Genomic DNA, 24,209 nt, shown 5'->3' on the forward strand with positions numbered 1-24,209 from the left:
TAAAATAAAAGCAAATGAAAAGAAAGTTTTTTTTAAAAAAAAAAGGGAATGGTTTGTTTTTGTTCCAATCAGGAGGTTCTAAGCCTTAGTCATGCCCCCTTCCTTTGGGCTTGTGGCCCGACAGCACATTAGTGAGCCCACATAGTCAGTGGCTTACCCCATGGCAGCCAGAAAAGCAAAAACCTTACACACGGTGACAACATCCTTCCGCGAAGCCCCACCCCTTAAAGTTCTACACCCCAGTTACTCCACAGGCTGGGAACTAAGACTTTAGCCAATGACCTTTGGGTGGGAGAGTGTTGTAACTGTAACAGAACACCCACAATAATCAACTTAGAAGAAAGAAAGGTTTGCCTGCGTCAGGATTGGTTTCAGCCTGTGTTCTGTCTGTCCAGTTGTGTTAGGCCTGTGGTGAAGCCACTCGTCATGGTGGGAGTACCAGGCAGAGCCAAACCACTCACCTGGGGTTGCAAAGGTGACTCAGGGATTGAGAGCACTGGCTGCTCTTACAGAGGACTTGAATTCAGTTCCCAGCACCCATGCCTGGGTGCAACTCCAGCTCCCGGCGCCCTCTTCTGGCTTCTGATGGCATTGCACACACCAGAACAAATCACTCACAAATACAAACACAGATAAACATAAAGATACATCTTTAGGCGAGATGGCTCAGCAGTCAGGAGCACTGGCTGCTCTTCCAGGTGATGGCAGTTCAACTCCCAGCAGCCCCAAAGAGACTCATAATTGTCTTTAACTCCTTTCCCAGAATATTCAGTACCTTCTTTTGGCCTCTGTGGGCACCAGGCACACAGATGGTGCACCGACATGCTTACAAACCAAGCACTCATACACATGAAATAAAAATAAATCATTTAAAATTAAAATAATAAAAGCACTTACCTATATTGAACAGAGGGAAAGGGCCCTCACTCAATCTGCCCTGTCTGTGGGCTCCATACTCACCGCCAGCCAACTGTGGTTCAACACCCCCAGTGAACAACTTCGTCTACTGAGCCCATCTTCCTTGCCATTACCCCTGAACAGCACAATCTAACAACTGCTTACATAGCGTTAATGTTATACTAGGGATTAACAGTTATATAGAAGTTCGGTGTAGTGATTCACGCCATTGATCCCAGCACTCGGGTGGCAGAGGTAGACGAATCTCTGTGAGTTCCAGAACAGCCAGGACTGTTACACAGAGAAACCCTGTCTCACAACAAACAGTTATCTCAATATTATTGACACAGGAGGATGTGTGTAGTTCATGCAAACAGCATCCACTTTCTGGTGTAGACTTGGTGTCTGCAGACTCTGCTGTCTGTGGGGAACCTCCTAGATACTGGAAGGTCCAGACAGCACAGAGACTGCAATCAGGATATGACCTGCTTTGCAGGGAAGTTACAAGTCTTATTCTGCTCCCTTCGAGCTTGCAAAGAGGGAGGAGAGAGGAAAAGGGAAAAAACTGTCCTAACTTTCCTTGACTTGTAAGATTGTAGTGCGCTGGCAAAATAGCTCAGTGGGAAACTGCTTGTCAGACAAGCCTGGTGACCCAAGTTCAATCCCCAAGATCCGAAAAAAAAGAACTGACTCCACAGAGTTGTCTTCTGACCTCCACAAATAATTACAATAATTAATGAAATCTCTTAAAAGATTAAACTCATGGGGCTTTTCACATGGGATGAAACTTTGAGCATTTTCAGTTTAACTCCTTCCTGGCTCTCAAAAAAAAAAAAAAAACCCTAAAGCTGCTGAACTAACCCACCAATGTGGGTGCAACAGCTCGTGAGGCACGCAGACACTGGGGGGACCCTGTGAGGACAAGGGCTTGCCTGGACCCCATGGGATACTCTCTCCATCCAAATCTCCCACACCCCGTGACATCTAGCTGCCCATGCCCCCATGTGTCACATGACGCCACCTTCAGTATTATCCTTCTCAGCCGACTTACCTGGAGCACAGAAGCTTGTGTGGCAGTGAAGAACAGCAGGCTCGGTGTGAACCCTGACTCTGCTCTCCCTTGAGCCCGTAGAGAAGTCAGAGCCCGCTGAGTCTCGATTCCCAGCCTGTAAAATGGAGGTGATTTTTAGCCTGCAGCTGCCTCCACAGGTCAGGGCTACAAGCAGAGGAGATAATGTGAAATCTGATCCTTGGAGCTGGGAGTTGAGGTGCTGGCTGCAGGCCCTGCAAGGCTGCTGGTAACCTGAGGGAGACAGGGTGAAGGGGACAGGTGACCCTTCTCTTGGCTTGGGGCCCTTTAGGGAAACAGCACCCCCTTGTGGAAGGAAGCTACTAAGCGTCCCAGAAAATGGCTTAGAAAGTTCTGGTTAGCTGCCCTTGGGTCCTGAAGCTCCTCAAAGAGCACAGTCTAGATCATAAACACCAAGGCCTTTCTTTAGGGGAGGGGTGACCACCTACCTCTTTGTCAACCCCACTCAGGGCTCCATGGGAGGCACCTGGGGTGCTCGCTCACTGGCTGGTCTCTGTCTCCCCACTCAGGGCTCCATGGGAGGCACCTGGGGTGCTCGCTCACTGGCTGGTCTCTGTCTCCCCACTCAGGGCTCCATGGGAGGCACTTGGGGTGCTCGCTCACTGGCTGGTCTCTGTCTCCCCACTCAGGGCTCCGTGGGAGGCACCTGGGGTGCTCGCTCACTGGCTGGTCTCTGTCTCCCCAGGTTTACAAGTCGTCCTGAAGTCAATCATGAAGGCGATGATCCCTCTGCTGCAGATCGGCCTACTCCTGTTTTTTGCAATCCTTATTTTTGCAATCATAGGGTTAGAATTTTATATGGGAAAATTTCATACCACCTGCTTTGAAGAGGGGACAGGTAGGTCAATACTGTGGGATGTGAGGTCTTTCTCAGGGGACAAAAGTCCAGAAAGGACAGACAGGGGCAGTGGTTTCCCCAGCCCTGGAAGCCGGTACTCTGCAGCAATGGCCTGCTTACAGTTCACGGGAGAGAAGGCTGTGTGTGTGGCTGGGGGCCGAGATCTCACTGAACATGCGTGAGGCCCTGGGTACCTCCCCAGCATGGCTAAAGTGCCTGTAGGAAAGCCAAAGGCCACAATCACCTTGGAAACCTTGATCATGGCGACAGTGATGAGCTTGGGGGAGCCCCTAGGAGGCAAGTGGTTTGCTTGGTTGTGGTCCCTGAGGCACCCCTGGGAGACACGGAGAGACAGGCGTAGGGTCTGCTCTTGAGCAGTTTTTCCTGTGAGCTCAGGCAAATGCTGTAGTGTCTGGAAACAGCAGGACTGTGTCTCACCACAGAAACGGAGGGCAGGGCTCGATAACAGAGTACGAACAAGGGAGGGTCCTTCGCTGCTCCTTCAGAACCCAGCACCTGACAGACAGGTCCTGTCCCAGGCAATGGGATCCCCGTCTCTGATAGAATCCTGTTTCATCCAGTCAGAACCCAGCACCCAGCAGGTGCCGACTGCCTGCCTAAGGCCCCTTCATGCTCTAGCTAACGTTGGGAGATTGAGTTCAGAGGGAGCTGTGGTGTGATTTGGGCCACAGAGATCAGCGTGGAGGGTGCACGTGGGGTTCAGGTCTGACCAGCAATGTGGAAGACACATGCTGCATTCACGTTTGGAGGTGCAGGCCCTTCCAGATGCATTTCCAGTTCAGTCTTAGACTCCCCAAACTCGAGCTGCCTGGATGCCCCAGAACCAAGAAGACTCAAACAAGAGGGGGTACCTGTGTTTCAGTACTTGGACCACCTGCCCCAGAGCAGGCAGTCTGGGTTTCCATAGCCAGAGAAAGAGGGAACCCATGGGCAAAGAGATGTGTGGGGCCTTGTTGGGAAAGGCAGCCAGAAAAGTGTAGTGTGTGCAGAAGTGGTCTCGTACCAGCTGCACCAACTGACCCCAGCAGATCCACAGAGGATGGTGTCTTGGCCGGGTCCCCACTGGGAAGGTTGTTCTAGAAGCTGGAACTTTGTTTCTTCTTTCTCCTGCTTCTTCTCCCCTGGGCTTGTGAAGTTTGCTCGATACAGAATGGCCTAATTATTTCTTTCTCCAATGAAGAAGGTGTTAATTGAAGCGGATCTATTTCTGCACCTGGTCTCACCCAGGCGGAAGACACAGAAAGTGTCTCTCAGCCCCAAACAGAAAAACCCTAACTTAGGACCTAGAGGCTTAGGCTGTGTGATGTGTCCGGGGTGTTTTTGTTTTTGTTTTGTTTTCCCATCCAGGACTGACTGGCTGGGGTCCCAGTGGGGTTGTGGGGGGACTAATGTAGGTGGAGCCATGGAGGACAGCAGCCTGGATTCGGGAGGCGATCCAAAGAGCTCCCAATTAAGACTGTAAGATGTGTGAGTAAGAGACAGATATACACAGACGCCCCGGCAGCAGGCTAATTTTAAAATATATTTATAGCTGAATTTCTCTGACTCCGGATGGCTGTGTTTCTCGACTCAACCCGGGGAGTGCTTGGCGTCGACGACTGGGTTTGAGGGGGCTGGGGTCGAGCACACCTCTGGATGATGTTGCTAAAGATAGGTGGTTCCCAGCTACAGGCTCGGGGAGCCCACTTCCTGTCACCCACTGCCATCCCACACATTCACAGACTCCAAGACAAAGCGAAATGCTTCCTGTTTTCTAAGAGTTCCCAGAATCCTGGATGCACAAGACCCTGAATGGCACACATTCTAGGCAAGGAGGCTGATGTGCAGTTGTCTCCGTGCTGCCCACTCACGGGAAAGTTGGGGGGCCGCCAGAGGCCTGAGGAAGTGGGGACACCGGAATTAACCAGGTGATTACAGAGGGTTTCACATGAACCGGATTTGGACTGGAAGTGGGGCAGAGATACACAGGTGATCTTCCCAGGAGCCCCTGTGCAACCTTGAGCCTTAAGCTTTAATGGTTTCACTTTCCCGTCTCCTCACTGTGTGTAAGTCCAGTGTGGGGGCAGCCTAGGTACCTGAACTTCTAGCAAGGCCTTTGGCTGCCTTTCTTTACTTCACACTTTGCTGTGTTTTTGTTTTGTTTTTTGGTTGGTTTGGTCTTCGTCTTGTTTTAAGACAATCAATCTCACTGTATAGCCCAGGCTAGCCTGAAACCAGTCATCTTCCAGCATCCTGGGTGCTGGGGCCACAGGTGTGAGCCCTCTCTACCCCTGACATGTTCTTCACTGTTGACAGGATGACTCCATGTAGCAGGGAGTTCGGTCCTCTTCCCTGCGTGGCAGTTGAAGTGGGTGCAGTAAAGCCAGCTGCACACAGGAGACGGATGTCTGTTGAGAAAAACTTGATTTTTATACACTTGGCTGTTGGTTTTTTTTTTTCAAACATGTCATCTTTTGTTCTTGAGCCTTCTCAAACCAGCCATCCTAGCTCTGGGGAAGATGAGGCAGGAGGATTTCCAAGAGTTAGAGCTATGCACTGAGTTTGTGGCCAGGTTGAGCCAGGTGTCCAGCCCCTCCCCATTCACTTCAAAGGATTTGTATGACGTGTTCTGCCTGTTCCTCCCCTGCAGGCTGTCTGGGGATGCAGTGTTAAATAGCATCCCCTGACACTCCTGACATGTCACAATGTATCTCCTGGTATGGGGGGAGAAAACTCCGTTCTATTCCTACCCTCAGGTAAGGGTAGGATCCATGTGTACCTGTCCCTCACCCCAGAACCCCTTGCATGCCGTGAAGAAAAGCAGTCAGCGAGGCTCTAGAAGTTCTCCCAGATGACACGCATTTCATGGTGCCCTGATCTGACCGTGCTGTGGATCACAGAACACATCCCAGTAGCTAGTGACTACGTAGACCGCAGCCAGAATGCTGGCTCACATAACTGCCAATCAAGCCCAGAAAGAAAGCGCCACAAGCATTGGGAAACCAAGAGGCATATTTCTTGTTTGCGGATGAAACTCTCTGATGTTGGGGAATCTAGCAGTGGTCTGAGTGTGTGTGGGTGATGGACATGAGCAATGCTGCCCCCGAGTCACTCAGTGTGGCAACCAATGACACCAATGATAAATACATGGGAAATCACCTCTCTCTTTTTCTTCCCCTCTCCCTCGTTTATTTTTCCAGGGAAATATTTATTAGTTACCCATGGGTCAAGGGTCAAAAGAGAAATAATAATGTAAATTGGGAACTGTCTTAGGGTTTCAGTTACTGTGACAAGACACCGTGACCATGGTACTTCTTATAAATAAAACTTTTGAGGTTTTTTTTTGGGGGGGTGGTTTCCGAGATGGGATTTTTCTGTAGCTTTGGAGCCTGTCCTGGAACTAGCTCTTGTAGACCAGGCAGGCCTCAAATTCACAGAGATCTGCCTGTTCCTACCTCCCAAGTGCTGGGATCAAAGGCGTGCACCACCACCATCAAGCATAAATAAAACATTTTAATTGAGGCTAGCTTACAGTTCTGAAGTTTAGTTCATTATAATTGTGGCAGGGAACATGGCGGTGTGTAGGCAGACATGGTGCCAGAGAAGGAGCCAAGAATTCTACATCTGCATGAGCAGGCAGCAGGAAGAGAGAGATCCTGGGCCTGGCTTCAGCTTCTAAAACCTCAGAGCCCACCACTGACACACTTCCTCTAGCAAGGCCACACCCCCTAATAGTGCCAGTCCTGGGGGTCAAGCATTCGAAGATGAGTCTGTGGGGGCCATTCCTGTTAAAACCACCACAGGGAATATTTTCATAATAATAACTAATAGTGTTTCTGAGTTGCAGTCAGAACTGCACTTGAAGGACAATTTATAGCCTTCAAGAAAATGGCTTCATTTCAGCAGGTTCAGAAAAGACAGGAGCCAGAGGTGGGGGCGCATGCCTTTAATTCCAGCACTCAGGAGGCAGAGGCAGGGTGATCTCTGAGTTCAAGTCCATGCTGGTCTACAGAGCGAGTTCCAGGAGCTGAACAATCTGGTGCTGCAGATAGGAACTAAGGGATCTAAAGCTGACACTGATACTTCGTCCCAGTCGCTGCTTTCCTGTCATCAGCCCCTCTTACTCTCCACTGTCCCTTCTCTAGACGACATCCAGAGTGAGTCGCCAGCTCCGTGTGGGACAGAGGAGCCCGCCCGCACCTGCCCCAACGGGACCAAATGTCAGCCGTACTGGGAAGGGCCCAACAACGGCATCACTCAGTTCGACAACATCCTGTTCGCTGTGCTCACTGTTTTCCAGTGCATCACCATGGAAGGCTGGACTGATCTCCTCTACAATGTAAGCGCTGCTGGAGCAAACAGGCGGCATGGGGAGGGGAGCCCTGAGTTGAGCTCAACACCCTCTCTGGCAGCGTGAGTCCAGGCCTTTAGAAATTCCTGAGCCGTGGAAATCTAGATAATATGGAGAGTACTTAATGGCGCCTTGGCCAGCGGGTGTTAAATATGCTTTCTGTGTGTAAGCCTGAACTCAGCATGAGTGGGACCTTCCTGCCTGGGCAATGCCATCCAGCGCCGGGCATCCCTTCCCTTGACATATGGAGTACATGGGACCCAGGGGGTGACTGTGAGGAAGTTGGTGTCCATGCTAAATTACCTGGAATCCCAAATTCTCAATCTAAACCCAAATCCATGCATTTCTATGAGATCCTTCCATGTGTGTTAAAGTCTCCCCTTTCTCCAGTAGGCAGTCACCAGCACAAATGTGGCTGGAACGTGGGCACACACACAGTGGACTTTCCACACATCTACACAAGCTGCTGGCAGGACAGAACTGTGGACAGTAGGAAGAGAGGCAACAGGGCATGGTCACTGACCATGGCTGGCTCACCCCCCTCCGCAATGCATGACAGACACCCAGATTCTAGAAGCACAGGATGTCTTTGATTTAGTCACTTTGAAACGGGTACAGTTGGAAAGTGGCCACTTCACAACCAGATCCAAAAAGGCACCTGTCCTGCCCTGCGTGCCTTCTGCTTAGTCACTGTCCCTCACCATGGGCCCTTCTGTGCCTTGACACATCTTCCCACTGCCCATTTACACCAGTGCAGTCATACCTCAGCAGCCGTGATCATTGGTTGCACGACCCATCTGATACCATGGTCCAGGGCCGCTTCCATTCTCTGTGTGAAATGCGGTGGAACCTGAACACCTCCCTGTGTTCTCTAAACCATGGTGTGTCAGCCTTTGCTGCATTGGTGCTGCAGACGTGATTCATGCTATGTAGCTCAGGAGCATGGGCAAGGTGTGCTCAGTGCACATGTGTGTTGACTTCTGACCACAGATATGGAGGACCAGCTGCACAAGAAGATATATTCTTTGGCTGGAAGATGATTATGTAGAGAAAGCACTTGTCTGACAAGTGTGAATTCTCACGTGTGTGGTGACCTGCCAGTAACTGTAGGGCTCTGGAGGCAGAGACAGGATCCCTGGACAAGCTGGTCAGCTAGACTAACCAAAGCTACATTAACCAGGTTCAAGTGAGAGACCCTGTTCAATATTAGCATGCACTCAGTGTGAGCCCACAGCCTCTGCATGCACACATAGGCATGAGACTTGTGCATACACACATTGCACACATAGGCAGAGACATGTGCATACACACATTGCACACATAGGTATGAGACTTGTGCATACACACATTGCATGTACACTGCACAGACATTTTTTAAATATCTGTATTGCTCATCTTAGCGCCATAGGGTCACACTCTACACTTTTTCCATCACTCCTTCTTAGAACAATAAATTCTAGAATGGTCTGTATGACAAGACAGGGTTCATATTCTTTGTAGAGCAGCATAGAATTGCATTGTGTTGCTGCCCACAGTTTATGTGCTCAATCCTTTAGAGAGGCGTGTCTGGATGCCCACCACCGAGGCATCAGGTACTGTGGTGCCATGAGCACCATTGCACTGTGGGTTTTCATGCTTTTGTAGATGCAGATGGAGTCTATGGCCCCAAAGTGGGATTACAAGGTCAAAAACTAAATTTATTTATAGGGTACTTTCTAAAAAATGGGATGACGGTGGGGAGATGGCTCAGATGAGAAAGTACTTGCTGCACAAGTATGAGAACTTGAGGTTGACCCACAGAATCCATGCAAAAAGCTGTGAAGCAAACACCCAACATTGTCCTGTGACCTACTCATGCATACACACACAAATGTATGTACACATGCATGTAATTCTCAAATGCATACATGCAGACATGCATGTACATACATACATAATACACATAGGCAAAAATAAACATGCGCATGCATATGTAAACATGCAAGTACATACATCTAATACATGCACACACATGAATACACGCAGGCACACACACATGCAAATACATGCATACACACATGCATATACAGTCATGCATGCACACATACACACAGCAAGATGAAGGACATAGCCAAGTATATTGCAATTCTTATAAACTATTTTTAGAACAGATTTGTGGGTTGGGTGTGGTGGCACAGAGCTGTCATCTGGGAACTAGGGAGGCCAAGACAGGAGGTCGAGACTTTGAGATCAGGGTGGGCTACTTAGGAAGACACTATCTCAATACAAGACCAAAGAAGGCTAGGGAGATGTCTCAGAAGTTAAAACTGCATAGTGTTCTTGTAGAGAACCTGGGTTCTGTTTCCAGTACCCACACTGGGTAACTCACAACTCCCTATAACTCCAGCTCTAGGGGATCTGAGTCCTCTTCTGACTTCTGAGAGAACACATTAGATAGATAGATAGATAGATAGATAGATAGATAGATAGATAGATACCCACCCATTATGGAGTATCGATAGCCATCTGTAGCAGCAAGTCATGTAGTACACTGGGTCACATAAGCCTCATGGTTTCATGGCAGTGCCAAGTTTCAAAGGCCTTGTGTAGCCCTCTGAGACTTAGTGGCTCTCACAGTGGCACCTGCAGTTGATGTGGTCAGAAAGTGATAGTTTAGCAAGAAACTAAAATCCTCAACCTCCATCTTTGGCTCAACCTAACACCATCTTGCTGCCCAAAATAAGAGATTCAAAAACAGCCTTGTGTTTGGGGCTGGAAAGATGACTTAGTGATTAAGAGCGCATACTGTTCTTCTTGAGGACCTGAGTTCAATTTCCAGAACCTGTATCAGGTGGCTTACAACTGCCTGTAGCTCCAGTTCCAGGGGTCTGACAACCTCACAGACATACATGTAGGCAAATAAATAAATAAATCATTGTTTTTAATGTGCTGTGCCCGGGAAGCAGAGGCAGGTGGATTCTGTGAATTTGATACCAGTCTTTCCTACACAGTAGCTGCAGGTCAGCCAAAGCTACAGAGTGAGACCCTGTCCCAGGGAGAAAACAAGCAGCCCTGTGTGAAGAGGTGCCCTTCCTGTTTATGGTACCATCCTCCAGATAAGAAACCGAGGCTTCCAAGTGAGAGATTAGTCTCCTGAGTCTCCCAGACAATTTCAACAAAACGGAATTCTAATCTAACACAGGTCACTGTTCTTTGCCGCCAGCCCCTCTTTGTCTTATGCCCATAGTGTTTCTTTTGTTCATTAATTGGCGTATACATTCTCTGTCTCTTCTTTTCCTTCTCCCCTCCTCCCTATTCTCCCCCTCCTCTTTTCTCTCCTTCCTCTCTGTGCTTCTCCTCATGAGTCTCTTTTACTCCCTTTCTTTCCTTTGGTTAATGTCAGTGAAGAAGCAGCAAAACCGTTGACTGTCTGTTAATAATCTCACACCTCTTGACTAATGATCATAAACAGTGGGGATGAATCTGTGGCCTAAGCCTTTTCTCATTCACAGATACTTGTCTCATTTCAAGTCAGGTGACTCTGGGGGACTGCCAAGCACTCATTCATCCAACAAGCGATCACTGAATACCTACTATATGCACACCCTGTGAATGCCCACCGTATGCATGTGTATTGGCAACACCTCCTGTGTCGTGACATTTCAGACGCTGAGGAATTGTCTTTCTAGCGGGTGAAAGTGACTGTTAGATCAAAGACAATGGGCACAGACTATTTTATGTTCAGTGTGGCTTATGCAGACAGAACTGGGCTGCACACCTGTCCAACCTGCACCCTTTAGAACCTGAGTCAATCAGAAGACACTGACTCAGTTACTGCATGCCTGTAACCTCAGCTCTGTGGAGGCAGGGATGAGCATCCATGGGGCTAGCCTTATCTGCTGGAACAAGGCCAAGACCAGTAAGAGACCCTATCTCAAAGGAACTGGACAGTTGTCCTGATAAATGATACCTATGGCTTCACTTACCCAACACACACATGAACGTGCATACACACACATGAACATGCATACACACACATGAACATGCATACACACACATACTAAAGAAAACTTGTAGATGCGGTGCATTTGAGATAGTGTGAGACCATCATATGCGCTTAGGGCAGAGAGGCAGTCAAGGGTCACAGACTACCCCAGGGACAGGTGGGTAGTCTCCTCCTGAGAAGACTAACAGAAGTGAGGGTGCCCACAGGTCTTCTTAGAAGGCCAACGCAGGCAGTGGGCCAGCCAGGACAGAAGCCCTGAGGCAGGACCGCCCTGGTCTTTCTGAGCAGCGCTGAAGCTGCACAGGGCACGTGAAGGGACGAGAGGGAACCCGGCAGCAGCGGTGGTGACAGGCCTCACAGGACCACAGGCTACTGATTATCTAAGCTGGGCAGTATTGAGAGTGGATGGGGAAGGGAAGGCCCCAAAGTAACAACAGCTGAGAATCGGTGTGTTGACAAGGACAAACTGGGGCCTCTGGCCTCCGAGGTCACCGCCAAACCCTGGCTCTTCATGGTCGAATCCACCTATCTTTATCTCAGAAACTGGAGTTGATTGTCTTCTTAAATTGAGGAGTTTTTTTTTTCTTATATCTTCTCTGTTGCTTTTTTTTTTTTTTCTGAATGAACCAGGCTCAAAAAAAAAAAAAAAAAAAAAAAGAGGGAAATAAACCATAAGGCAGAAGGCACCTAAGGATTTCTCTGGGCTTCAGCCATTAATTTGCCTGAAGAGTATTTATCACTAAGCATCAGGCACCACGCTAGGACTCAGCACTGCTCATGATGAGTCAGAGGCCTCCGGGCTCCTGGGGGCTGCTTACTGTCGACGTGAGACAGGGTGCTGAATGCCGCCAGAAGGGACGTGCATTAAAAGCAGTCGGAAGCAGAATGACAGGGAAACCATTTGCTGCCCTGTGTGACGTGGCGCCGTTAACCTTTCCCAGGGAAGTAGGCAGAGGTCTGTTCACTCCAGATAGAGAACCCATAGCGAGCCAAAGGAACGATTCCACCAGAGTCCAGTTTGGCAAACCAGCGAATTCACTGGGCTTACTCACAGGTGCACAGGTGTGGAGATACTTACAGGAACATGAATGAGGGAGGGTTACTTCAGGGTGCGAGAACGTGATGTGTGGTGAGTGTTGTCAACCTCACAGGACCTGGAATCACCTGGAGACACACCTAGGCACACCTGTTTCTCTTGTTTGGTTTGGTTTTTGGTTTTTTGTTTGTTTGAGACAGGGTTTCTCTGTGTAGCCCTGGCTGTCCTGGAACTCACTCTGTTTGAGTCAAGCTGACCTCCAGCTCACAGAGATCTGCCTGCCTCCACCTCCCAAATGCTGGTATTAAAGCCTTGCACCACCACCACTGGGCTCAGGAGGGACTATCTCAATGAGGTCCGCTGAGGAAGAAGGACCTCAGTGACCACCAAGGGAACAAGCCTTTCTTAGGCCGGGATCTTGTGCTGTACAAAGAGGAGAAACAAAACCAAACGCAGCCCCTCCCCCTCTGCTCCTGACTGCAGCTTGGCTGCTCCTACCTCCTGGTGCCTTGACTTCCCCACTGGGAGGGACTGCAGGGCTGAACTTTGAGCTGGAACACTTGTCCTGGGCCTGCCTCTGTCAGGAGGTTTCATCCCAGCAACCACGCGCAGGTAACGTTTTTCACAACTGCTGTGTTGAGGATGGTCCTAACTGAGAAGTGGATCATGGCCTCTGGTGGGGGGGTGGGGGGTTCATCCATGGGTGAACTCAAACCTGGAGAGACTGCCAGTCAGAGGCTAGGTGAGAAAGCAGGCACCAGGGCTGTCTCTAAAGGACATGTTCTTTCCCTGTCCTTTCTTCCCATAAACTGAGTGGCTTAAAACAACAGAAATTTGTTCTGTCCGCACTCCAGAGGTGTTGGCAGGCTGCGACCTTTCTTTGTGTCTCTTCACTGACACTCTTCATCTCTACCTTCACCTTCTCATCCTTCTCTGTGCGTCCGTCTCCCTGTCCTGATTGCCTCTTTATGAAAGGACATTGGTCACAAGATTGGGACCTGCCCTGATGACTTCATCTTGATATGGTAACACCTGCAGAGAGTCTGGGTGTCACTCATGGGTCACGGGAGACGCCATGAACCACAGGCCAGTGAGCATGTGATTTTGCCTCTCTAGACTTGGGTTTCCCACCTGAGAGGACAAATGGTCGAACTCTCCTTCTTGGGGTTCACAAGAGGATTCTCGTCGGTTTCAATAGGCCAAAATTCCGTGCCTGTCACACAGCCCTTGTCAGGGAGTTCAGTGCAGCCTAGTGCAACTGAGGATAGAGGCTACCTTCCCGCCCCTCCACCACCCCGCTCCGTCCCCTTCTGAGCCATCCCATGTGACAGCCCAGAGCCCTGCTTCTTGCTGACGGCTGCTAGGGCTGGCTCTAGCTCCCAGCACTATATTTAGCCTGAGGAACTCGAACAAGAAGCTCAGCCCCAGCGTGCCAAGAAGAGGACAAAGCCTGCTGCCTTCTGTCCAGCATATTCCAATGGCTTCCTTCTTCCTTCAGAGTCTTTCGGGAACAAAGCACTGGGTGTGGGGTTGGCAGCACAGACTGTGGACTAGGGAGGGTCTCGGACACTCATTTTCTCCTGAATCCTGTCAGTGGCCAGGACTAAAAGTGACTTTTTGTTTTAATTATGTGAGCAAATACATCAGCAATAAATGTAGCTGATTCTTTTTCTCATATTGCAGAAGATGGAACTCAGAGTCTAATGCATGCCAGTGCTCTACTTCTAAGCCACACCCCCAGCCCTATCTTAACTGTGTCATTTTTTTTTAGACAGGCTCTCACTACCGTCTGACTGGCCTGGAATTCCCTATGTGGACTAGGTTGGGTTAAAGGCGAGTGGTTAGCTTTTGCGACAGTCTGTACTGCCTCTTGTGCTCAAGTCATCCTGCCTCAGCTTCCCATGTAGCTGGGGTCACAGGTAGCTTTTTTCTTTGCATCCATGATGTGTCTGGCTGCAGAATGTTTCATGCTGTTGGGTGACACTGTTCGTGGAGGAATCTGAGGAGGGACGCGCCCACCTCAGATGGGAACCAAAGCACAGACACCACCAAAGTCCACTGTGGTGAACCAGTAAGTTTTCCTGAGGTTGCTTACAGGAGTGTGTGCGAGGGGTTACTTAAAAGAACGAAACTGACTCAAAGACAACTGCATCATCAAAGCCCACTCCAGCAATGGTGGCAGCTCACAAAAACCGAGACCTGGAATGCACTACACCTGCAGCCAGGTCAACAGGTAGAAAACCCTCTCAGGCGGCTCAGTGGTGTGAGTCTCTCTCAAGCAATGTGTCTGGTTCCTGCTTCTTTCAGGAGGCTTGTCATGTCTGAGAGTCCAGCAGCAGCCCTTGGGGAGGGAGAGGCCTAATGAATCTGGTCAGTTTCAGAGGCTTCCTGAAGATTTTTGAGTTGTTTGCCTCCTGAATTTAAGGAGCATCCCTGCAAAGTGGATTGTTTCACCTCCCCTTAGAACATCCTCTGTCAAAAACAAAACAAAGCAGCCCTCCCCCCAAAAGAACATCCTCTGTCTATTAAGAAACTTCCCTCTGAAGTCACTGGTTTTATCTCAGAAGAAATTGCTATACAACATGTAATTCTGTGCCTGGCTGGGAGTCACATGTGTGTGCTGTCTGTACGGAAATTTTCACTTGGCGTTGCTGTACAGGTTCCTGTGGCAGCCTGTCATCTGAATTCCACTCTTGTATACCGCCCCTGCTGGTAATGTTCTAGATTGTTCACAGCTTGGAGCATTTTTCTGGTGTGCACTGTGAACATTCTTGTGCATGTCTGAGGTGAACATAGTTCACATTTCCATTGGGTAACCATCTGGAAGTGGCGTGGCTAGGGCTTGCACCCATCAGTTTGAGTAGAAACTGTTCTTTCTCAGAGTGCTCTGTCCTCTCAAAACTTGCATTATCTTGGCGTGCTAGTGCCTGGCTGTCATCCCAGGCAGCAAGATCAGAAATTTGAGGACAGCCTGGGCTACATTATGCTACCCTTCCTGAGAAAACAACAGGTCTGGGTGTGTGGTTTGGTTCTAGAGTTCTTGTGTCAGATGCACAAGGCACTAGGTTTCAGCCTTGGCACCACAAAAAAACAAAAGCACACAATGACAACAAATCACAGTAAAAATCTTATCACCACCACCACCAGTAGCTCAAAATGTGATTTGGTTTGGAAATAGTCACTGCATATGTAATTTATTATGTTGGGGTCAGTAGATGTCCCTAAACCAGTATGACTGATGCCTTTATGGAAATGATAAATAGAGTCACAGACACACACAGGAAGCAGGCCATGTTAAGATGAAGGCAGAGTTGGAGGTGAGTGACCAGGATGGCCAGAGAAGTATCAGATGCCTGGAGAAAGATGGGAAACAGATCCTCTCCCGGCCTTCAGAAGAACCAACCATGCCCACAAATTGACCTTAGAGTTCTATCCTACAGAACTGTGAGATAAATTTCCATTTTTAAAGTCGTTCAGTTTATGACTTTTGTTACAGTAGCTACAGGACACTAATATATTATAATCCATGTTATATTATAGTGCCCATGTGTCAACAGGACCTGAATGTTCCAGTTGCTCCATAACCTCACTAGTGATTGTAATGTCAGTCTTTATTGTTTTAGCTTTCTTCCTATAATACTTGTGCTTACTTCTAAAGATGAGCTTTTAAAGCCACACTTAAGAACCCACGCTTTCCAAGTGCCACAGGTGATCAACCACTGGAAGGATCCACTATCCCTAGACTGTAGAAGAATCTTCTCCAGGACACACAGATTTGGACATTCAAAACCCACATCTGGCACTCTGTGACTCTGGGCTGGTTGGTTGTCTTTCTCAGCCTTCATTCCAGTTGTGAAAGAGCACATGGTGGTTATACAGTGCTTTGTGAAGGGGATGCAAGTGAATTATATAAGTGATATGTTTAGAGGAGAACAGGCACATAGTAAATGTTCACTTAGTGCTCATACCAGTCATTCCCTGCAACCAGCTCTCCCCCTTTTCCTCTCATCCGTTCCCCCTTCTTTCTCTATCCTCTTCATTTTCTGTTTTCATCTTCTTTTCCTCTCATTCTCTTTCAGTTTTCTGTTCTCCACTTCAAAAGTATTCTCTCTGTGGACTCCTGCTCCCTAGAGATAGTTTTCTGTCATGTGATGCTCATCACATTCCAGGGAGTAAAGGAGATAAACTTGAGAAACAGGCTTGTGGCTCTGAATTTACCAGACCATGAGACTGTAGCCATATGCTTCCTCTAAGGGGAAATGGTGACTGTGTAAAGACAAGTGTAGGATCCAGGGATTCATTCCTTTCTACATTTCAGTGGGGTGTGTGTGTGTGTGTGTGTGTGTGTGTGTGTGTGTGTGTGTGTGTCCTTCTCATTTCAGACTCAGGTCCAAAATCCTCTTAGGCATCACCTTGGCTCCCAGATGCCTTGAGAACTGTGTGTGACATGAGAGCTTTTTCCTCTGGTGTTACCTTGATGATATTCCCCACCATCTAAACTTTATCCTCCACTTGGCTTCCAGAGTGCCAGGATTCCACAAGTCAATCACAGGCGATGTGAAGCTAACCCTATTGCCCCTCCTCAGTCCCACCTGGGCCCGACTCCTATCTCACATGGCTTCCCTCTTTGCACTCTGCAGAGCAACGATGCCTCAGGGAACACTTGGAACTGGTTGTACTTCATCCCCCTAATCATCATCGGCTCCTTCTTTATGCTGAACCTTGTGCTGGGTGTGCTATCTGGGTAAGTCCCTGCTACCTCCACCCTCCATCCCACTCCTCCTAATGAATACACTTCTTTCCTGGTTTCCTTAGCAAGCCCACTGTATAGATTGTGTTCTGCTAGGATCGATCAATGAGGAAGCCCTTATTGGGGGTTTTCTTATCTGTTGACATATGTGTGTGTTATATATATATATATATATATATATACATATATATCTCCAATACTTTGGGAAACTGAAGAGGTCTGGAAAGGTGGCTTGGTGTTTGAGAACACTGGCTGCTCTTCCAAAGGACTTAAATGAACCCAGATGGCCATTAACAACCATCTTTAACTCTAGTTCCCGGGAATCCAACAAATTTTTTTGACCTCCAGGTACCAGCCATATACATAGTACACAGACATACCTGCAAGCAAAACACCCATACACACAAAATGCAAATAAATAATTCTTTAAAAAAATAAAATAAATAACAAGCTATGGGTAGTGACTCACACATGTAATCCCAGCACTCAGGAAGTTGAGAGAGGAGAATCACCACAAATGTATTTCATAGTCATCCCAGGCCAAGATGGGTTACAGAGTGAGACACTGTCTCATAAAAACAAAACAATATATATATAACAGAATCAAACATGCATTTTTCTTGGGACTGAAGAGATAGCCCAGCAGTCAAGCATGCTTACGGATAGGCTGGTCATGTTGATGCACGTCCTTGATCCCAGTGCTCCAGAGGTGAAAGCAAGTGCATCTCTGGTCGTTCAAGGCCATAGTGAACCCTGTCTCAAAAAACATTTGGGGCTGGAGAGATAATTCAACAGTTGAGGGCATGGGCTTGGTTCCCAGGGGTCTGATGCCCTACTCTGACTTCCTCTGGCGCCAGGCACATACCTGATGCTCACACATACCTGCAGGCAAAAACGCTCAAGCACATCTGAAACAGAAAACAGTGATTACTGCTATTGCAGAGGACCCGAGTTCAGTTCCTGATATCCACATAGGGCAGCTTGTAACCACCTGTAACTCCAGCTGTAGGGGATCTGACACCTTCTTCTAGACGCCAAGGGTACCTGCACAAGTTTGGTACACACACGTGTAAATAAAAATTGTAAATAAGTATGTTCAATGCATTCTAACACAAATGTCCCCCAAATCCCCAAAATTACTTTAGTTTAAAAAAAACTTAATTATAAATAGACTTCATATTTCTCAGCAAAGAATTGTGGGAGCATGTGATGCAGCCCAATGCTGCCAGAAGCAACCCCTGGTTCCTCCAGGTTTCCGCTCTGACTTCCTTATCCAAGACTTTTGCTGACAGATAGTTGATGTCTCAAAATGACCACCTGATACTCACAAGATGGCTGCCATGTGAGCCAAACAGGAAGAAGCAGAGCCACAAGGATTGCTGCTGACAGCAAGCAGACTGGAAGGGTTTAGCAGGAGTGTTCTGAGAGAGAGAATTGGTGTGTGGCAGCACTAGTTGGCTTAGCTTCGAGCTCAGATGTATGGGAACATCAGGAACTGTGTACACACTGAAAGATTAGGACGTCCTCCTAGAGGACTGACTTCCATGTTGAGAACCACTGCCCTTCACCACATCCCCAAACACACATGGCCTCTGAAAGTTTTCCTAACAACAGAATCTGTCTTTTGGGGAGAGTCAAGAGAGTGTTTTCTGGTTTTAAAACAGGGTCTCCTGTAGTCCAGAATGATGACCTTCTGTTTGTGATTCTCCTGCCTCTATCTTCTGAGGGCTGGGATAACAGGCACATGCTCCCATGCCAGGTTTATGTTGTGCTGCAGGGGGGATCCCAGGGCTCTGCTCATGGTCGACAGGTGTTTACCAATCAAACCCTATCACCACCAACCTCTGGCTTCCTTGTGATCCTGCAGGGAGTTTGCCAAAGAAAGGGAGCGTGTGGAGAACCGGAGGGCTTTTCTGAAGCTCAGGAGACAACAGCAGATTGAACGTGAGCTCAATGGATACATGGAGTGGATCTCAAAAGCAGGTTAGGTCCTTTCACCCTGGGGTCCAGGGATGGCATCCCAGAGTCACAGTTGCCCTTTGGAGGGGCTTACGGGAGGGTGATGGGTGGAGACAGAGGATTCAGGTTGCTAGCCTGGGATTTTAGCAGGAAGAATCCACTGCAGAGCAGGGCCTGTGAAGCACAGCTGGAGCCCAGCGTTGGAGGCACTGCTGGTTCACTTGCTCTTGCTCTGGCAAACACTATGACCAAAAGGGTTGATCTTAACTTACTCTTTATACCCCACCCCTGAGGGAAGTCAAGGGCACAAGTTCAAAGCAGTAACTGAAACAGACACCATGGAGGAACACTGGTTACTGGCTTGCTCTCCACACTGCAAAACCCAAAGACAGTAGTTCCTCCATCTCCAGGCTTGGGTGCCTTGGAAGTCCCTATCTGGTACCAAAAACCTGAAAAGTTCCTGGAGAATCACATGTCCTCAGTGACAGAAGCCTGGAAAGGCTGGTTCTGATACCAGGGAAGGATCAGCAAATGAAGGAGAGATTGGCTCCTGTGAGAGAGACCCAGACAACCTCCTCTGCTGTGTCATTGCTTTCTGGGCTGCTACATGGTCTTCCCACACCAGATAAGACAAGACCATTCCTCAGACAAGGCTTCCCACTCAAACGATTCTAATTTGTGAAAAAGTGACATTAAAACCAGCCATCACATGAGACTGAGACAGGAAGGCTATTGTTTGAAGACAGCCAGGGTTATATAGTGAGACCTCCCTCAGACAAAAGAGAGAGAGAGAGAGAGAGAGAGAGAGAGAGAGAGAGAGAGAGAATCTATTTTGAGATGAAATCTTGTTTTTGTTTGGTTGGTATGTTGATTATTATATTTTTTGTTTATTTTTTTCAAGACAAGGTGTTTCTGTAGCTTTGGAGCCTGTCCTGGAACTCACTCTGTAGACCACACTGGCCTCAAGCTCACAGAGATCCGCCTGCCTCTGCCTCCAGAGTGCTGGGATTAAAAGCATGTTTGTTTTTGAGATGGGCTCATTGCTCACGTAGACCAGCCTAGTCTCAAACTAGCCAAGGATGACCTTGAACTCCTGATCCTCTTGCTTCTGCCACAGGTGGTTTATCCTAGTCATATTTTAAATCAAACATGGGTGCATGTCCCATCTCCAACTCCTCTTAGCCCTGTACCTCTACAATGACTCAGTTTCCTTGACTGTTAAATGAAGGTGATGATGGTGAAGTAATCCAGTGGCATCTGGGTGCTTGGTTTCAGGAACCTACAGACACCAGAATCAGCAAGCACCCAGAGCCCTACAGAATGACCCAGCATATCTGTACAGCCTTCACACCACCTCCCGTGGGGTCTTCTGACTCACAGTAGCCTAGTGCCTTAGGCAGTTGTGTATTGCTAGGGAATGACAAGAAAATGTCTGTAAATGTTGGGTATAGATGTAGCTGGGTTTGTTTGTTTGCTTGTTTGTTTGTTTTTTATTCTTTGGGAACCTGCCACCCAACTGCCAAATAAATACATGGAGACTTATTCTTACTTTTGAATGCCTGGCCTTAGCGTGGCTTGTTTCTAGCCAGGTTTTCTAATGTAAATTATTCCATTTCTCTTCTTTTGCATTTTGCCTCTGGGCTTGTTACCTTTCTTTATTCTGTATGCCTTTCTCCCCTTCTTCCTCCATGGCTGACAGAGTGGCTGGCTGTGTGGCTGGCCCCTGGTGTCCTCCTCCTCTACCCTGGATTCCTCCTATTTATTCTCTCTGCCTGGCAGCCCCACCTATCCCTCTCCTGCCTAGCTATTGACCGTTCAGCTCTTTATAAGACCAATCAAATGTTTTAGACAAATAACATAGCCTTACAGATTAAACAGATGCAATATAAAAGAATGCAACACATCTTAAACTAATATTCCACAACATATAGGTGCATTTTGTTTTGGTGTTTCGGGACTGTGTTGGGGTCAATCCGTGGAAGCAGAACCGGTACCTGTGGGAAGCTGTTGAGGATTCAGTAAGACAACTAGGCTGAGCTGGTCAGAGTAGCCCCTCACAGTCAGTAGGCATGTATTTATTTACCAGGTACCTAGCAAACACAGGACACCTGCTCTGTGCCATGCACAGTGGTCATACACACTGAGAATGTGGCAAATCCCTGCTGCTGGCTAGTGAGAGACAAGCCCCCCACCAAGATCTAAGAAGGAAAGCAAGCAAGACCAGGCATCCTGAAACACCTTGCTGTCTCAGCATTTGGGCAGGAGGATCAGGAGTGGGAGGCCAGCCTGGCCTACACAGTGAGACTGTCTGAAACACAGAAGGAGGGAAGAGAAAAGGGAAGGTGGCAGGGAACAGCTAGGGTCAGGCGAACAGCTAAGGTCTCCCTGAACAAAAAGGTCTGAACACAGACATAAAGGAAGTGAAAGGGAGGTTCTGGGGTTGCTGAGTGGGAGAGAGGTTGAGAGAGGGGAAAGAGCAAGTGCAGAGGTCCTGGAGCAGAAGCCAACAGAAGCAGAAGGAATTGGTGTCCCTGTCAGGCCAGGTCGAGCAGGACCCGTAGCCTGAGGTGAGCTGATGCTGTTACATTAATGCAGTTGTAGTTACAACATAGTACCAGAGGCGGACTACCAACACGAAGAGGTAAACATCAGCCATTACTAAGTGTCTCTTACTTTCTTCTTGCTGTGATGAAAACAACGTAAGAGGGAAAGGTTTTGTTTTGCCTCACACACAGCTCCAAAGAGATAGAGCCCGTCAGGGTGGGTAGACATGGCAGCAGGAGAGGTGGAGGTATGATGGCAGGAGCAGTAGGCTGGCTGGTTGCATGACGTTCACACTCAGCGAGCAAACTGAACCAGAACAAGATATGGGGCTTGGCTGTGAGCCGGAAGACCCGCCCCCAGTGACTCACTTCCTACAAGCAGCCTTTCCAAACACCACCACCATCTGGGGACCAAGGACTCAAATGTATGAGCCTGTGGGGATGTTTCACATCTGACCACAGAACTAAGGTTCAAGGTCATGGCTCCAAAGGAAGTCAGCCTAGAGAAGACTCTAGGTCTGTACTGGACATGGTGGAGCTGGGACTTGAGAGACATCAGCAGACAAGGAAGTGAAATGGGCAAAGAGCAGGCTTACCCTGATAGCTGACTTGTGCAAAGAGCTCAGAGGTCCCTTCCAAGGACACACATCCTGTAACTTAATGGCCTGCCTCTTAAAGCTCCACCCCCAAAGCACTGTTCCACAGTGTGGAGCCCACCTATGCCTAAATTACATCCAAACTACTTCTGCTGCCAATTCTACCCTCTGCTAGGTGGGGCCAGGATGCAGGAAGCGGCTGGGCTTTCTGGATCAGGTTGGACTGGACCATTGGCCAGGGGCAGTGGGTGTGGCTACTGTCCGTTTCTTCACAGTCCTTGAGGGTCAATCTCCTGGAAAGCCCTTCAGGAAGGACCTTAACTCTGCTTTTCTCCTCAGAAGAGGTGATCCTCGCAGAGGACGAAACTGACGTGGAGCAGAGGCACCCTTTTGATGGTAACTGCTCTGAGCCCAGCATGAAGGCGGGTTCCAGGGAGGTGGGGTTGGCTGGGGCTGGGCACGGGTGACTGGTTCTAGCTGGTATAGTAGGCCAGGCCAGGAAGAGATGTGAGACTGGGCTGTGCAAGGAGGTTTGAGGAATTGCCGAATGGGCCTCTGGGAGGAATTTTAGAACCTCATGGGGGCAGGGGGAGGTTCATTCCTGACTTGCCCTGTTCTCCTTTAACCGTGTGTCCACTGTGTTGTTCTTCTGTAAAGTGCACATAATAGGGCCAGTGAGATGATTTAGTGGATGAAGATGTCTGTGTCCAAGCTTAGTGGCCTGAGTTCCATCCCCAGAACCCACATGGCAGAAGCAGAGAAAGAAGTGTGTGCACACACATGCTAACACATACGCACACACACATATGTGAACACACACCAGTGTTACTAATAATGAGGAAGAATCCCATCTCCTGGCTAGACTGGTGACAGAGCACATGCATAAAGTTCTGGGTTTCGTCTGCAGCACTGCCAAGAAAGGGGGGGGGGAGACAGAGAGAGAGAGAGAGAGAGAGAGAGAGAGAGAGAGAGAGAGAGAAGATGACTGCCCACCCTTACTGTCCCTGACAAATGTGGTCCACTCCAACCAGCCAGATCCCCGCAGCTCAGTTGCTTCCTAAATCCCAGCCCTGCCCGGCAGTGGGTGCAGTAGGCACAAGGAAAAGCAGTAGAGGACAGATAGGAATCCAGTGTAGTGTTACAGGTGTATAAAATGTCCTACTATTTGGGGGAGTCCGGAGAGATGGAGTCTCAGTTAAGAGCACTTACCCCAGGTTCCCTTCCCAGCGCCCACATGGCAGCTCACACCTGTCTCTCCAACTCCAGAGATCTGACCCCTCCTCTGGCCACTCATGTGCACAAACACATATACACTTGATTTCTTTTGTAAATCTTTTTTTTTCCTTTTGGTTTTTCGAGACTGGGTTTCTCTGTAACTATGGAGCCTGTCCTGGAACTAGCTCTTGTAGACCAGGCTGGCTTTGAGCTTGCAGAGATCTGCCTTCCTGCCTGCCTATGCCTCCTGAGTGCTGGGATTAAAGGTGTGCGCCACCACCGCCCGGCTTAAATCTTTTCTTAAAAACCACTATTTTATGCAGCAACAAAAAACAATTAGGAAAAAACATTTTAAGTAACAAAATGACAGAAAGAAATCAAGAATCATAGATCTTTTACTTGGGAGTAGAAAGTGATTCTCTGTGGAGTGTTCTGAGTCTCTGTTAGAGTGTATATCTGCTGAAGAGCCTTGGGGAGCAAACCTTGGCACGGGACAGTTGCCCCAGCCCCAGCCAGTGTAGCACATGTGCTAGGTTAAGGGTGGACTATACCTCCTGTCCCAGGACTTCTAGGAAGTGAACCCTGCTCTGAATATTAAAATGGACCAGAGCCAGCATTGTGATGCACACCTGCAATCTCAGTGCTCCGGAGGCAGAAGCAGGTGAATTTCTGTGTGTTCCAGGGCAGCCAGGGCTATGTAGTGAGACCCTATCTCAGAAAACAAACAGAACTGGAGAGATGGCCGAGCAGTTAGGAGCATTCATTGGCTGCTCTTCCAGAGGATCTGGGTTTAATTTCCCTGCACCCACATGGTAGACCACAACATTCTGTAACTTCAGTCTCAAGGAACGAGATGCCTTCTTCTGGCCTCTGTGTGTGCCGTACACATTACACATGTGCTGCACAGACATACACGCAGGCAAAACACCCGGGCACAAAAATGACAATT

At 48.5% G+C, this 24,209-nt stretch overlaps 1 protein-coding gene across 6 annotated transcripts in view; it reads left to right on the forward strand.

Annotated features, from left to right (window-relative positions):
- The window catches only part of Cacna1a (calcium voltage-gated channel subunit alpha1 A), a 231,214-nt gene that overhangs the window by 100,470 nt on the left and 106,535 nt on the right, over positions 1 to 24,209 (forward strand). For 5 of the 6 annotated variants that reach the window (XM_087900475.1, XM_087900474.1, XM_087900471.1 and 2 more), the window contains exons 5-9: positions 2,673 to 2,825; positions 6,971 to 7,164; positions 16,838 to 16,941; positions 18,815 to 18,930; positions 22,385 to 22,441. In XM_087900475.1, the coding sequence (XP_087756601.1) occupies positions 2,673 to 2,825; positions 6,971 to 7,164; positions 16,838 to 16,941; positions 18,815 to 18,930; positions 22,385 to 22,441 (624 nt within the window). The remainder of the gene's footprint in view (positions 1 to 2,672; positions 2,826 to 6,970; positions 7,165 to 16,837; positions 16,942 to 18,814; positions 18,931 to 22,384; positions 22,442 to 24,209) is intronic. The other variant, XM_087900473.1, reaches the window with a different exon arrangement.

This window comes from Myodes glareolus, chromosome 22 (assembly GCF_982192425.1).
Source record: "Myodes glareolus chromosome 22, mMyoGla1.1, whole genome shotgun sequence".
Lineage (NCBI taxonomy): Eukaryota > Metazoa > Chordata > Mammalia > Rodentia > Cricetidae > Myodes > Myodes glareolus.